The sequence below is a fragment of the Terrapene carolina genome, unplaced genomic scaffold, assembly GCF_002925995.2.
Source record: "Terrapene carolina triunguis isolate 2854851 unplaced genomic scaffold, T_m_triunguis-2.0 Scaffold198, whole genome shotgun sequence".
NCBI lineage: Eukaryota > Metazoa > Chordata > Testudines > Emydidae > Terrapene > Terrapene triunguis.
In genome coordinates this window covers 2,692,522-2,707,977 of record NW_020664549.1, presented here as the reverse complement: position 1 = coordinate 2,707,977, position 15,456 = coordinate 2,692,522, and the positions used below count along the sequence as shown (strand labels likewise).

The window sequence follows — 15,456 nt, the reverse complement described above, 5'->3', positions numbered from 1 at the left end:
CAGTTGCCTGCGTGCCGTTTCACATGCAAACATAGCAGGGAACCATAGAAGTTAGAGATGGGTATCTAGTCCCTTTCCCAAAGGCCAGCACAGGATTGTTCTCTATGCAGGGATTGCCAGACCAGGAGGCCATCCAGTGCAGTAGCCCATGTCTCCAGTAGCAGCTGCTCAGAGAAAGGTGCAAGAACCCTGCAGTGGGCAATTATGGAATCACCTGTCCGTGGGGAAGCTTCTCCCTTGTCCCATCCATAAGAAGTTGGCTTCTAGCCTGAAAGCAGAAGGGATTAGATCCCCTCCCAGCTATGCTCCTATTCCCTTGGGCCTCACAGCTCTGGTGTCCCCTCCATTTTGGGGTCAAGGCAGTGCTTTCCAGATGGAGGCAAGAGACAGTGACAGCATCAACATGGTACCTGCCAAGACACTGCAGGAAATGCCCCTCTAGGTCCACTCAAGGCCATTCAGGACTAGATATCAAGAGTTAGATGGGGCACTCAGATCCAAGGTGATAAGATGCCCAAGAAATGCCACGGACAGCGAGAGACTGCTGTTCCCTCAGCCACTTCTCCAGCGTTTTGCTCAATCTAGTATTAAGTATCTGGGCAGCAGCCCCCGATTGGAGAGCGAGAGAGAGCGTGTGTGTGTGTGTGTGTGTCGTTCACCCCACTCCCATCCCCATAAAAATGCAAGAAATGAGCATTGCGCTGGGTAAAACAAAACTCTGCGGAAGGGCACCTGTTGCTACCATCCAGAACCTGCTCTGGTCCAAGAGAAAAAAGTATCCCGAAGCCTGTCTCCCTTTCTTCTTGTCGTCTCTATGTGCAAACGGATCCCTCCTGTCCCCAGAAAGCATCCAGGCTTCGCCTGGTCACCACCACCAGCCACTTGGGCTCTCCTAACCCCGTCCCCCTGTATCTTTCAGCTAATTCCCTTACTACATGTCCACATACATTGCACAGACCTGCTGTTCCACACCACCCTTCGCCCTGGGAGGTGAAACACTAGTATTTCACAGATACAGCCATGTCCTCTTAATTTTGCAGATCCCATAACCTCTCCCATTTTCTGCCCAGGAGCCTTTTCCCTCCTTGGCTCCTGTTTCCATCTGTCCATCCCAGATGCCCGCTCCTTCCTTCCCGTGGATGCGCATGAGCGTGAGTGGAGAAACGTGGCTGGGCCAGGTTTCACGGGTGGCTAGCTCCAGAGATGAAAGATGCTAGTAGCCGATCCAGGCCAAGGCCTGGGGAGGTGGAAGGGGTGTGGAGAATGGAGATGGGGTGCTCACGTCAGTGGAGGGCAAGAGCAAGCTCCAACTGCAGCGACGGCTCGGTCCCCGTGCAAAAGCCCCTTCGGGACACGAGCTTTGGGAGACAAATGTTTCAGTGCGGGAAGCAAAGGGAAACGCCCCAGCCTCCAGTGAGACACCATCCCCTCGATGAGATATTCCGGCCATGGAACAGCCTGGTGGGTAGCTGCCAGATCCCCTGCCCTGAAGTTCACGCCGGCTGTGGAGTGGGCCCATCTCCCAGACTGCAACAGATCTCACGCAAAACGTCCATCATTGTAGTAGCAGTGATTTACCAGCGCCTCTCTGCCACTCTGTGCTCCAGCAGGCAGCCCACCCACGGCACTTCCTCCTGGGATGGTACACGGCCAGTTGGGGGGACCGGTGCAGAGAAAAGGCTCCCGTGTTCTCCTTGGCGACAGGTGCCGACGCACAGCATCTTCGTCCTGGACGATCTCACCGTTGGTTAGTGGCAGGGGTTCGGGGAGAACCGAAAGCGATGAGCGAGGAAAGGTTTGGTTGTCTACTCGGGACGCGCATGTTTGTGTGTTAAAACGTGGCTCCGTGGAACTTCACAGCGTTCACAGCAGCCAGGGCTTGTGCTGGAGGGAGGAGAGGAGAGGAGAGAAGGAGTGAGAAAGCTGAGCCCTCTAACCGCCGGGAAGCGTGGCAGAGCTGCACCTGCTTCACGCCCCAGGGCAGGAACGCTCAGGAGCAAACGGGATTTTTGTCCACTCTTGAAAAAAATAAAATGACCCTTTTTAGGCCTGGTCTGTACTGAGGATTCGACCCAGACACAGTCACCTCAACTGCTGCACAAATGCAAAGCCGGGGTAAGCAGAGAGACGCCACAATCTCCACCTGTGCAAACCAGGGGGCTCTGCACCCCTGCAAACCACACTGCGCTGGGGTATCTATGCCAGGGGTGTGCAGTGCTGCTGCTCCACCTATGGCTAAAATCCCAGGGCAGAAAAGGCTGTTTGGTAACTGGCCACTTTCACCAAAAAGAATTAGGGACGTTTTGGAGGTAATCTAGTACTGGCGACAGGAGCTGGGCCAACAGCCATGGAAAATAGGCTCCACTATTCATCCGCAGAGCAGGTCCAGCACAAGCAGCCTTTCTGCCCGCGCTGCCCTGCTAATGGGCCTCAGCCCAGCCCCGGAGGGCTGTCCCCTAGGGATGGGAGGAGAATTCCGTCTCCATGGCCATTTAGTCCCCAACATCTCTGCTGAGGCTGCTGACAAGTCAGTGCCAGCTCGGTGCTGTGTGTCCACTAGCACCTGCACTGAGAACCCACCAATCTCATCTCACACAGGCCAACACAGCCACCAGATTGTACCAGCTTCCAGTGACTCACTACTGACTTGGCCTGGATTTGAACCTGTTACCTAGAGGCAAAGGGTTTCTGGAGCTCATGCTCATCCTGTCTCCTTGGTTTTTGGCCATCATTCCCAATGTCTGTTATTTACATGGCTTTGTCTATGCAGTGAAAGGAACCAGTCTCTCTCGGTGCAGGATGTGTCATTTTTCTTGCCTGTTTTCTCCTCTAATTTGCACCCTTGGCTTTCCGCTGGGGTCACTTCTAATTTACAAGTATCAAAGGGGTAGCCATGTTAGTCTGGATCTGTAAAAGCAGCAAACAGTCCTGTGGCACCTTATAGACTAACAGCCGTATAGGAGCATGAGCTTTCGTGGGTGACATCCGAAGCTTTCACATGCATCCGAAGAAGTGGGTATTCACCCACGAAAGCTCACGCTCCTATACGTCTGTTAGTCTATAAGGTGCCACAGGACTCTTTGCTGCTTCTAATTTACAGTGGATCTAAGCGAGGCGAGAATTTGGCCCACAACATCCATGCAATGCATGGCAAAAGTAGGCTTTGGCGTAGCCAGGACCCACTTAGTCCTGGAATGGGCAGAAACCACCTGCTCCCATCCAGCTGGGCTGCATTCTACCAAGTAATCGAGTCCTTAGTACAACTTAGCTACACCATTAGCTTTTCCTTTGTGCTCAGAAGGAAATCCTGGAGAAAACTCTTGATCCCGAAGAGGGATGGGGCCAGCTCCTCCACTGGTGGAAAGCAGTGTAGCAGGGTGGATAAAAATCAATGATTTTAAAAATGGACTTTTTAAAAATTTAAATCAATTTTTTAAAAATGTAAATTCAATACATTGTTCTTTTAAAAAATAAATGTATTTAAAATTAAAAGTGAAATTATGACAACCTACGTTCAGGCCTAAACTTACTATAGAGGATTCAAATAATTTAATTTAAATAAAAAATATAATATTCAAGCAGTGCAAGTTTGCTGCCGAAGTTCTTAGAGAAAGTCAAAGCACTGAACTGGTTGAAGTCACTGGCTAAGCATCTGGAACCTGAAGTGCAAAACTAGCTTTTGACAGCAGTAGTCTCTTCTGCAGGTGCAGAGATATTATTTTCTTCACTTCAGTTTATTCAGTTAGTTCAGTTTAATGACTAATGCATTCAAAGCTGAGAAACCAACTAGAAATTGAAAGAACACGCAACTTTGCTCTCCTCTTCCAGCTATGACTAAAAACAAGGTGTAAGAGGATCAGATCTACTAGTTCTAAAATCATGATGGACAAGGTGTCCAGAAGCAATCAGGGCTATTCACTAACTACAGTTGATGCTTCCTTTGTTTGTCAAAACATGTTTTGCATTTAAAACTGATTTATTAAACTTTTTTTCTTACGTATTCGGCACATTCAAGGTACTCTTATTTAACTAATAAAAACATTTTTAAATGTTCTTCTTGTGGCTTTTAAATTGAATTCTAATTTTCCTCCAATTAGCTTGGCACAAATCATGAGTAAAAATGAATCATCATCTAGTACATAAGAAATGCTTCATTCCCCATTTCCTAACATCATAAAAAACTACAATTCTGAATAAACGTATGGTAAGCAATATAACTGCTCAAAATAAATGTGTATGGATATAGTGTAACATCCTGGTTAGCAAAAAGAAGTACCAAATTATACCAACCAATGAGAATCAACTTTATAATAAGTAAATAACTGAAAGGTATAAATGCAAAACAAAAATTAAAATTGGTTACTTAAATCAGGGTTTGTTGATTTAAAATCACTGTGATTTAAAATCACTGTGATTTAAATCAATCCACCCTGCAGGACAGTTCCATTGACTTTAGTGGAGCTATGCCAGTTTATCCTAGTGGAGGATCTGACCCAGGGACTCAAAACAAGGTCCTGGACCCTCAGTGTTTCAAGTTCTAAGCCCCTTGTGCTTGTTCCATGGGAGTAGACTGGGCTAACGTGGCAGAGGAGAGTGTTAGCTCGGTGAGAAGCAACGTATGAATGGATGGGAAGAGGAGACTCTTGAGTGAGGTTCTCCCCGTCACCCCTGGAGGCTGAGATGTACAGAGGATGAGATGAAGTACAATAGAAAAGGTGCTTACTTCATGGTTCAGACACGCATAAAATGGCTGCTGTCGGCGACCCGGGATGACTCAGACGAGAGGGGATTTGTCGGTGGAGTCGGGGAGGCTGGGGAAGAGGGAGGACTCGGGGTGGCACATTGAGCTGGAAACAAGAAAGGGAAAAGGACGTGAAGAACACAGCGCTGCAGCTGGCAAGGGGAGAAAGGACAAAGCAGGGAGCAAATTCCAGAGGAAGGCAGAGAGGTTAGAGACGACAGGGGAATATAAAAGAGGAAGGAAGCATGGTCAGAAACAACAGATACACACAAATGGTTCCCCCACAGCATGCACACGTGAGCTCCACACTGGGATCCTCATGGACTTAGGCAAAGATGGGAGGCAGCGCCTATTTGCAGGGAGATGGGCATGGGCCACAGCACCCCATTGCTAGTACAGCCCCCCACAACGCACTGCACGCACCAGGGCTCAGGCGTCTCCTAGTCTGCTCTAGAGCTGGGGCGAGACAGCGCAAAGCTTTTTGACCAGAAAAGGATGGATGACGTTTGTGACAAGTTTTGCAAAAAATGTAGTTTTGAAATTTTTTGACAGAGAAAAAGGGTTAATTTTTTTCATAAGATTTCCCCCCAAACACATCCCTTTCTTCAGCTGGTTCTACTCAAGGCCCCTGCAGAATGCCACTGTTCCATTGAAGATCCTGGGAAACAGGCCCTTCCAGAGAGATGCCCAACCCAACCGCCTCCATCCAACATACACCATATTCTAGTCTGGTCTAGCTACATACACAGTTCCCTTTGCCGTATTATCTGAGCGCCTCACAATATCCCCACAACATTCCTGTCAGGAAGGGCGGCCCTACCCTCACCACTGGGCCATCCTCCCTCTCTTCATGCACAATCCCTTCCATCCAACATCGCTCATCATCTCCACATGCGTTGGAGGCTGCCCCATCTTCCCATCTAGTTTTTGCCGCGTGAGTAATGCTTTGTAGTCACCAGCTGGCTAGCCCAGAAGCAGGGATCTCCAGGCACAGATGTGCTTCAGCGGCAAGAGCTGAGGGTTTGCAGCTTTCAAAAGCTTCACGGTTGAATAGTGCCAATGCAAAAATAAGATGTGTCAGCCCAGGGAGGACAGGTGCAGACCACCAAGCATTGAGAGTAAAAATCTGGTGCGACTCCACTGACATCAATGGGCCAGATCCTCTGCTGGTGTATACTAGTGTAGCTTCACTGACGTCAGTGATTTACACCAGCGGAGGATCTGGCCCACTAGAGTTTCACCGCTGTAAGTGAAAGGAGAACAAGACCCTCTACTGCAGGGATTCTCAGACTGGGGGTTGGGACCCCTCAGGGGGTCACGAGGTTATTACATGGGGGGGGTTGCGAGCTGTCAACCTCCATCCCAAACCCCGCTTTGCCTCCAGCATTTATAATGGTGTTAAATATATAAAAAAGTGTTTTTAATTTATAAGGGGGGGGGTCGCACTGAGAGGCTTGCTATGTGAAAGGGGTCACCAGTACAAAAGTTTGAGAGCCACTGCTCTACTGTCTATTCTCTGCCCTTGTCTGTTCATGGATGACGCCCGTTGAAGTTCACAGAAGTACTATGCATGACCAAGGACAGCATTGAGAGTCAGAGTTCCACCTATTTACCACAGCTGCGGATCTGGCCCATTACATATGTGCATATGGTATGAATACAGGGGCCCCGATTCTGCTCCTACATGCGTGTCATTTCACTGACTTCAGTGGCATTATTCCTGATTTACACAGGGGGGAGAGGCAAGTCACACCCGTTGTTATTACTGGAATTGCCGGGGGGGAGTCGACAGGATTGATCTACCATGGCGCTACTTCAGTTTTACACTGGTGTAACTCCACTGATTTCAGTACAGGAAAATGGAATAGCCCAGTGGTGGATCTGCCTCTGTGGGCCAGATTCTTAGCTGGTGCAAATGGGCATGGCTCTATCAAAATGATGGGAGTTACCCCAATTTACACCAGCTGAGGATCTTGGCCTATGTACCTATCAATCTTATTTCTAAAGGCCCTTTCACTATATCTCGCCTTTTGCCTACACCCCACTCCTGCCAGGTGCCTTGCCTGGTCATCCCTAACACTCATTTTACCCTGAGTTCAGTCTTCTGCCCTTAATGCAGGTAAATCCATAATCATTAGGAATTGTCCATGTCATTAGTACCCACCTGGCTTTGGTCTGCCCCTTCTTGACTTAGGCATCTCCTGTGCCTCATTTTTTTACCATGAAACTGCAGTTCTTTGCCTCCTGAGTGCCTTACCGGAGAGCATGCGGCCCAGCCTGGAGGCTTCTGTAGCCAAGGTGCAGGATATCTCTATCCTCTTCTCCTGCTCCTGGAGCTGGGTTTCTGCATCCTGGGGCACGTCCACCTCTCCCTCGCTTAGAGGGATCACATTCTGCAAGCTGCAGCAGAGAGAGTTTGGTGTTACCGCCCCCTTGCCCCCAGAGCGATGGCCCGGCCCGAAATACAGGGCGTGCTCACAAAGATGCGGGATGTGACCTGGCAGAACGACAGGGTGAGCAGGTAGAAGAATAGGTGGACGAGATGAATGGGTGGAGGGGAGGGGGAGTGGATGCATGAGTGGAATGGCAGATAGATGGATGGCTGGATGGCCGAGGAATTTAATGAGTTAGTGGGCAAATGAATAGATGAATCAGGTGGCTCCATAGCTAAGTGAATGGATTTGCAGGTGCACGGAGGGAGGGCGGACAGACAAACAGCGGCTGTAGTGGATGGGTGGAAGGTCAGACACGGGCACGAGAGAGAAGGTACGATGGAGGAGGCGGTGGTGTGGCACAGCCGGTGCTGAAATGGGCACAGAACAGCACCATCACCTGGATTTGGCAATGAGCGTCTTTATCCTTTCCACTTTCTTCTGCTTCTCCTTCATCTCTTCAGGACTTAGTGGGGTGTCCGGTTCCAGCTCAATGTACCGCTCCGGAATGAGGACCTTGTCTGGGGTAGAGAGCTAGAAGGAGGCAAAAGCAGGTTTTAAGTCCAGGGGTCTGAAGGCAACATGGGCATTCTGTAACTGCACGCATAGAGGAGCGCACAGCAGCCAGCATCGGTCCCTTCTCCAGCCCCCAGTCCCTCCTTCAGGGCTCACCCAGCCTGTGCTAGGACACCCATATATCACCAGTTCCTGCTCCAGCAACTCTCTGTAATCCAGAACCAGCACAACACCCATCCCTGGCCCAGAACCCACATGACACCCACCCTACACTGCATTCTTCTCTGTGCAGTGCCCAGCCCTGGTGTCTGCTCCAGCCCCCAGTCCCAGGCTATAGGACATAAGAGCCCGGGCAAGACAAATGCCTAGAGGGACCTGTCCCTTCAGCCCAGGCACCATTTTCTCCTGCCTGTCCTGGGCCCATGTCATCTCAGAGGTGCTGTCTCCCCCCACCATGTACACGGTCTCCATAGCAACCTGCCCCCATTGCCATCCTTAAGGTGTGTTGCTCCAGTGGGGCCAGGCCTCACCTCCTTACTGATGTCGACATCATAGTGCTGTGGCTCCAGCTCCATCTTGCGTAGCCGGGCGATCTCCTCCCTCGGTGTCTCGTAGACTTTGCCAGAGTCCTCGGTGCGCAGCGCTGCCTCCAGGTCGGAGATGTCCACTTCATGGATGCTGCGGTGTCGGCGCACCTGGAACGGGCCACAGAGCTGCCACCTCAGAGCCAGGACGGTCCGCCAGCAGGGTCACGCCCCTGCTGGCTCACAGAGAGGGTGCGCAGGACTCACAAATGCAAGAGCTGGCTCAGTCTCGCTGGCCTCTGCCCCCCCTTCCTCACCCACTCCTCTAGAAACCCCAGGGTTCGTTCTGTCCGTCCATCCGAGCCCATCACCATAGCCTCAGAGCGACTCCCACACCTGCCTTCCCCTGGTAAGCACTTCCCTATATCCCCATCTCTCACCTCCTTCAAGCACCCCACAAAGGGCTTTCCTCACGCCCCACCGGTTTTGCCCTTCATGCCCCCAAACATCTGACTATTGACTCATCACAGGCCCCAGCCTTAGTAATAACTATACCATCTGGTTCTTCTGCAGTACTTTCCATCAGTACATCTCAAAGCACTTTTCAGAGGAAGACAGTATCATTAGCCCCAATTTACAGATGGGGAAACTGAGGCACGGGGAGGGGAAGTGACTCACCCACGGTCACTCAGTGGACCAGTGGCAAAGCTGGGAAGAGAACCAGGTCTCCCAAGTCCCAGTCCAGCGCTCTAGACATTAAACCAGACTGCCTCCAGGCAAATCCAAACAGGGCCTTTTGGTCAAGGGAGGACTTGCAATCCTGGATCTGAAAACCCTCTTCCCGGGAGAGGGCAGGGACTAATCCACGCCAAGGGAGTTGGTCCAGAAACCCCAGAGGAGCCCGGGGACTGGACAAGCTCAGAGATGTTGTTCTGAGGCAGGCCTGTGGGATAAATGCAAATACCACTCCCAAACCTGACGACTGCCATGGGAAGACCTTACCACTTTGTATGACGCGGGTGCCTTCGTGCTGGGAGCGTCTGGCTGCTGATTGGCTGGGAGCTGCAAACTCCGCCTTTTTTCCTTCATGGATCCACTTTGGTGGCGTTTCATCCGGTCGATCTGCTCCTCCACGCTCATTTTTGCCTTCATCTCATTGGAGAACACGGCGCTTTTTGGCCTCTCCTGGGGAGAATCCAAAAAGCCCCATGGTTACAGAAGGGCCGCAGCGTGGGTTAGGACCCTAGTGTCCCCCAGTAGTGGGTTCAGCCGTGGCATAGGACATCAATGCCATGAGGCTGCTGCTCTCCGCTTGCTGTCTAGGGGAAAGGTTTCTACGCGAGACAATTAGTGTCTCAGCAGCTGTTCCTGGGAAGCCCAGGATGGGAAGAGCACGGGGGCTGGACTGAAGAGCATCAGCAGAGTTGTGGCGGAGGGGAGCGCAGGGCTGGGCTAGCAGGGGGCCGTGGGTTGGGATTGAAGGGCACTGGCAGAGCGGTGTGTGTTGGTGGGGATGGGAGGGCTGGTCAGGAGAGAAGCACCGTGGGTGGGACACAGCGGGACGGAGAAGCCCCGGCTCGGCTGTGGGGCAGCCAGGGAGGCGCAGACAGACACTGAACTGGAGCTCAGACATTCAGACCAAGTTCAATATCCGGGGGAAGGATTCCCAGGCCTTGCAGGGTCAGGCAGACGCTAATCCGGTTAGGGAAGCCGGGGGTTCTGCACAGGTGGCATTTCCTGCAAAGGGCTTCAAACACCACCTCCTTGGGTCAACACAGCTCAGACAAACTCCTGTGCCTCTCACAGTCCCTCTCCTGAATGCTCCAGGGAAGCTGGCAAATGGGCTGTGAGCCAGACACCTCCTATGGGCTTCCTTTATTTTATCCCAGTCTCTTCCACCTCTGCACCCGTCCCACCTCCCAGGAGCCCATTCCAGCACCCTGTACAATCTCCCATCTCCTACCCCAGCCCCGATCCACATCCCTGCATCCCCTCTACTTCCCCCCCGGGCCCTGCCCCCCATCCCAGGATCCCCAGTGACGTGCAAAGCAGAGAGCCGCAGCCTACCCGGGAGCTCAGTCCGTTGGACATGTTGCTGGTGCTCCTCCTGATCACTCCCGAAGTGGGTGCTGAGTCCTCATCGGTGGGAGACTTGGTCCTCGGGGGAACGATGCCAACTGGGGAGAAGCAGAAGAGAAGGTAAATGCTTGAACCCAAATCAGTTGGCTACCCATGGGCCCCATGCTGGTTTGGGACCTGGCAAGAGTTCCCCTGAGCTGAAGGTTGCCTGGGTGGTTCACTGCTCCCTGCCCTCTCTCTTCACTGCTCATCTTTGCTGGGTGCAGAGGATGTGCTCACACCGCCGCTGGCGGGGGGTGGCTGCGTACTCACTGTGTACTCCAGGGGAGTGCTGCCGGGCCACTCGGCACTGGGAATGCGCAAGGAAGGACGCATGGCCCTTCCCTCACACCTTTCCCCTGAGCGTCTCACAGCCCCAGCACCCCAAGAGATTATTATTAAACCCATTTTACAGGGGAGAAACTGAGGCATGGAGCAGGAATGTGACCTCACCCCAAAGTAACACAGTCAGTCAGTGGCAGAGCCAGAAATAGAACCCAGGAGTCCTAACTTCCAACTGCCTGCTGGGATTACTAGCTCAATGCAATCGTACTGTGTGCTTCAGGGGAGCACGCAGGGGAAGGGCTGGGGAGCTGATCTGTTAATGCAGCAAAGAGCCCCCATGGAGGCGCAGAGCCTGAAGGAGTGTCCTCAGACATGGAGGGACCTCGGCATCCCGGAGGCCTGGTGACAGGACCCTGACTCTCCCAGGTGCTGCCGGGTGGAATAGCCTCTATCCAGAGGGGCAGGAGGAAATACTAGGGTAATAGTCTCCTCCCAACTCCCTCCCTGCTTTTCGGTAGCATGCTCCACTGGGTGCAAGCAGATGGCCCCAGTGAGCTCCGAACCCAGCTTACTGCATCCTCTTAAACTGTGCCCTGCACTGATAAGGTACCATGGATTTTGATAGGGAGATCCCCAGCCCCAAAATCCAAGTGGTGAAGCCTTCCTCAGGGGCCATCCAGAGCTTCTACCGGCCACTGCCTCCAGCCCTGATCTCCCCTGCCTGGACTTTATTTATGGTGACAGAGGAGCTGCCGCCCGCCCTGAGATGGCGAGGCCATGGAAGGTACCTTTGTTGAGAGCCGCTTGCTTCTCAGCATCCAGCTCTTGCCTCGTCTGCATGAGCCCAGCCTCTGTGGGTGGGATGGGGGCAGAGCTCCGATGAACCTCTTTCTTATTCTGCTCGAAGCTGGACTTGGACTGCGGAAAGAGAGCGGATTTGCTGGTGAGCAGCTGAGCCGTTCAGGAGGAGCTGTTGGCAGGGCAGCTGGGGAGACACCTTGCCTTCGGACCTCTGCCACTCATTAGCCGGGGGACAGCAGACACAGAGGACACACAGAAAAGACCGAAACACACACACACGAACGAAATAGCAATCGGGAGAGGCACCTAGGCAGGTTTTCATTTTGATCAACACCCTCCCCCCCCCAGCCCAGACACACTCAAAGCACAAGATCCAGTCGTCTGGACAGAGAGAAAGACAAAATCCAGGCTGGGCTTGGAGCTGCAGAGCCATAACCAGGCATGGTCTGGGACACCCATTTGCACCAAAGCGTTGAAGGTTGGGGCTACGGTGGGTCGGGGTCAGCTGTCCTGGCCTTGCCCCATCTCTCGGCAGGATCGTGACTGAACTAGTTTGTGCAGGATATTTTGCTCACCTTGTGAAATACGAGACACGTTTGCCCCATGGTCAGACCCTTTGCTATTTTTCTTTTGCGTTTGGGAATGTGGACGTAGTCTCCTGGGATCTGACCCAAAGCCCTCTGAAGTCAATGGAAAGATTCCCACTGATTTCCACGGGCCGTGCATCAGCCCGAGGTTGCTGACTGAAAGCCTGAACTAACGCTCACTAAAGTCTGTGGAAAGACTCCCATTAACTCCAGCGGGATTTGGGTTGGGCTGCTGCGCTCCAGACCCCACACTTTAACCACAGGGATGGTTAACCAAAGCTTATGTATGTGGTGATCCATGAACTAGAGCTGGGAGACGCTCAAGTGATTTGGGCTCTTCAGGCTGGATGAGCCAGTAACTCTGGATCCTGCTCCCCAGTCTGGGAAGTTCATGAGTCTGCAAAGCAGGGACAGGAGGCTGCACGGATGAGCCACATAGCTTTAGAAAAATAAGGTTCTGACCACCACACCCTGAAGAGCAGCAGGGGCCCAGAGAAGGGTTCCCCTGTAGGTCTATTCCTCTACCCGTCTTCCCACAATGTCTGCAATGAACCTGCTCAAGTTCATCTTCCTCCTGCTTCCATTTCAGCTCAGACAACATTCCCCGTGGACAAGATCTGGTGCAGTGTGTCAATGAATACAGCAGGAATGGGGGAGTGGGCAAGGTAGGCCATGGGTGTAGAAGAACGAGCCAGCAGGGGTTGCAACCATTACATCAGCCACTTGGACCAAATCCTCTCCCACCCTCAGCCCCAGCTCAGCACCTCCTTGAAACCTTGTAGGGTGACCAGATGTCCTGATATTTTAGGGACAGTCCTGATTTTTGGGTCTTTTTCTTATAATAGGCTCCTATTACCTCCCACCCCCGTCCAGATTTTTCACACTTGCTGTCTGGTCACTCTAAAACCCTGTCTCCTTTCCAAGGGCCTCAGTCAGCTTCATGAGGGTTAGTTAAGTCTCAGAGCGGCCAGCATTCATAACGAGCGCATCTCGGAACATTGTCATCCAAAAACTCCCCAAATGAAAAAGGCTTCTTGACTGAAACCACCCTTTTATCAGAACATTTTCATTTTGGTCAAATCTTTTCCTCTCTCAACAAAACATTTTGACCAAAAAGAAAAACAATTTCAAGGAAAAAATTCCAAGTGAAAATTTCAAAAAAATTTATTTCATTTTGCTGGGAATTCCCCCCCCCCCAATTCTCCTTTTTTCTACTGGAAGGTAACAAAAAAGTTTAAAAATAGGTTTTTCCTTCATTTCTCTCTCTTTCTTTCTTTAAAACCAAACCAAACCCAACCCACCTCCTCTGTTATTTCAGTGGGGGGGGGGGGGGGGGGGGGGGAAAATTTTAAAAATGGGGTTGCCCCGCCCCAAACTAAACAAAACATAATTTTAAATTTTAAAAAAAAAACAACAGAAAATTTAAGGAAAATTTTTGAATGAAATGGAAACATTGTTTCCTTGCAAATATTTGTACAAAATATTCTTATCTTTCCCAGCCAGCTCTATTAACAACCCTGTTAGACACTTGCCAAGCACAGAGCGGGGACACGACTGGCCCCAACATACCCAGCGAGCCAATGACAGAGCTGGAGACAGAACCCAAGAGTCCGGGATCCCCCACAGTCCACTGTGGTTCTTATTTAAGAATCCCCGTTCGTGACATAAAATGCTGAGGCCACAGGGAAGATTAAATATTGCAAAGAGATCCTGTGATGAACTTAAATAGGCCACATTCATCCCCTGGCTTCAACGGGTTCACACCAGTAAAGACTGTGGGCCCAATAGTTCCATCACAAGGCAAATTCTCAAATAACTTTGCCTTGAGTAAACTGCACCCTTCCCAAAAAAGGGATTGCACATGCAACCAGGGAACTGTTTGCACGTTTTAGACAGCGGACTGCAAGCTCAGATAGCTGTTTGCACGCATAGCCGCCTATTTTATATGTGCAGCTACCCAGTTGCATGCGCAAAAAGTCGTCTCCCTGCCCATTTGCATTTATATGTGCAATCTTTGTATGCACATGCACTTATCTGCACTCACAATGAACTAGCTGGTTCATGCTGTTACTTGATGGTGCACGGGCATTGTTTTGCATGCCCAAGTATCCAGCCGCACACACTAGCATGCCTTTCGCGCGTGTGAGATCACTTGGCTACATGCATGCTTGTGCTTTTTTTGTGCGAGTGAGTATTTCGAATTTTACATGTGGGTGTAAAACAGGAGTAACGCACCCGACGTCAGTGCAGTTATGCTGGCATGAGATCAGAATCAGGCCCTGTACCATTACTTCGTTCCAGCCTAGTGCTTGTTTGCAGCTAACAATGGGAAGTGCAATTATCCAGGCTGGAGTAAAGAAAGCCAGCAGGAGAATGGAAGAGAAAAGCAAACAGGAACCAGGCTGCTCAGCGTGTGACGCTGCACATTTGAGTCTCCTCTCCTGCTAGTGTCAGTCAGAAATAAATTGGCTACTCACATCAATGGTGTTACATTGACCCAAGCAAGAATCACAGTGAGGCCAGCAAGAGGCCCTGGACTTCTCCCTCTATCCCCGTGTGGTGGGCTCATAATGGTTGCATCCCTGCACCCTGGCTTTCACAGCATCTCAGTGGCCGGCACAGTATCCCCTTCTCCACACTGAGACGAGACTGGCTTTAAGGGGGTTTCAGAGTATTTGTCTTTGAGCATCAGTCACCCCAGTTCAAATGGATCCATCAGCAGTTTAGCCTAACGGCCTTACCAGAAACGGGCTTGCGTGCACTCTCTGGGCAATGTTTTATGGACCATTGATTTCCACGGACAATGAGAATACTCTGCTCTTGCATGGTGAGTGGCACTATACACTGATCTCAAAGGAGGGCATCATTACCCCCCATTGGACTGATGGGGAAACTGAGGCACGGAGTGAGGCAGTGACTTGCCCATGTTCAGTGGCACAGCTGGGAACAGAACAGAACAGAACTAGTCCAGGCCAGTGCCCTATTCATGAAACAATGCTGCCAGCCAATAAGCCGTTAAGGGGGCAGAGCTCACTAAGTTCCCCAAAGGGGGAGGGATTCGAGTTACAGTACCCACCTTAAAATGCCTGCATGAATCTAGAGTATTTCCCGTTTGACAGGGCCTGGCTGCAGAAAGGGCTCAAGCACTGAAAGCCCCTGCCCGTGCTGGGGGTCTGGATGCCCAGGGTATGCCATGCTTCTCCAGCTTGGCTGAGGGCAGTCACGGAGCTAAGCCCCTCCCTGTCTGTTCCCTGGGGGCAGCTTGCTCCCTATACCGCCCCAGCGTTTGCAGGTGTAGGGAGAGGGTCAGCTCTGCTTTGCCCCCTCCCAGCTATCCCCGTGGCTCTCCCGCTAGCTGGCTCCTGTTCCCAGTGGGGGATGGGGATACTGCGTGCCGCTGGATGCCAAGGTCGGCTCTGGAGGCGCTTGGATACCTGTCCCTTCTTCGCCTC

The 15,456-nt window shown here is 51.6% G+C and overlaps 1 protein-coding gene across 4 annotated transcripts in view; it reads right to left on the bottom strand.

Annotated features, from left to right (window-relative positions):
- Positions 1–1,687: 1,687 nt before the first annotated feature.
- Positions 1,688–15,456, bottom strand: part of LOC112118437 (pleckstrin homology domain-containing family A member 6) — a 90,461-nt gene continuing 76,692 nt past the window's right edge. For all 4 annotated transcript variants that reach the window (XM_024216745.2, XM_029912299.1, XM_029912300.1 and 1 more), the window contains 8 exons: positions 11,405–11,534; positions 10,281–10,390; positions 9,216–9,398; positions 8,220–8,384; positions 7,574–7,707; positions 6,999–7,141; positions 4,724–4,847; positions 1,688–1,884 (listed from right to left, as the gene is read on the bottom strand). In XM_024216745.2, coding sequence (XP_024072513.2) covers positions 4,732–4,847; positions 6,999–7,141; positions 7,574–7,707; positions 8,220–8,384; positions 9,216–9,398; positions 10,281–10,390; positions 11,405–11,534 — 981 coding nt within the window. In that variant the 3' untranslated portion in view covers positions 1,688–1,884; positions 4,724–4,731. The remainder of the gene's footprint in view (positions 1,885–4,723; positions 4,848–6,998; positions 7,142–7,573; positions 7,708–8,219; positions 8,385–9,215; positions 9,399–10,280; positions 10,391–11,404; positions 11,535–15,456) is intronic.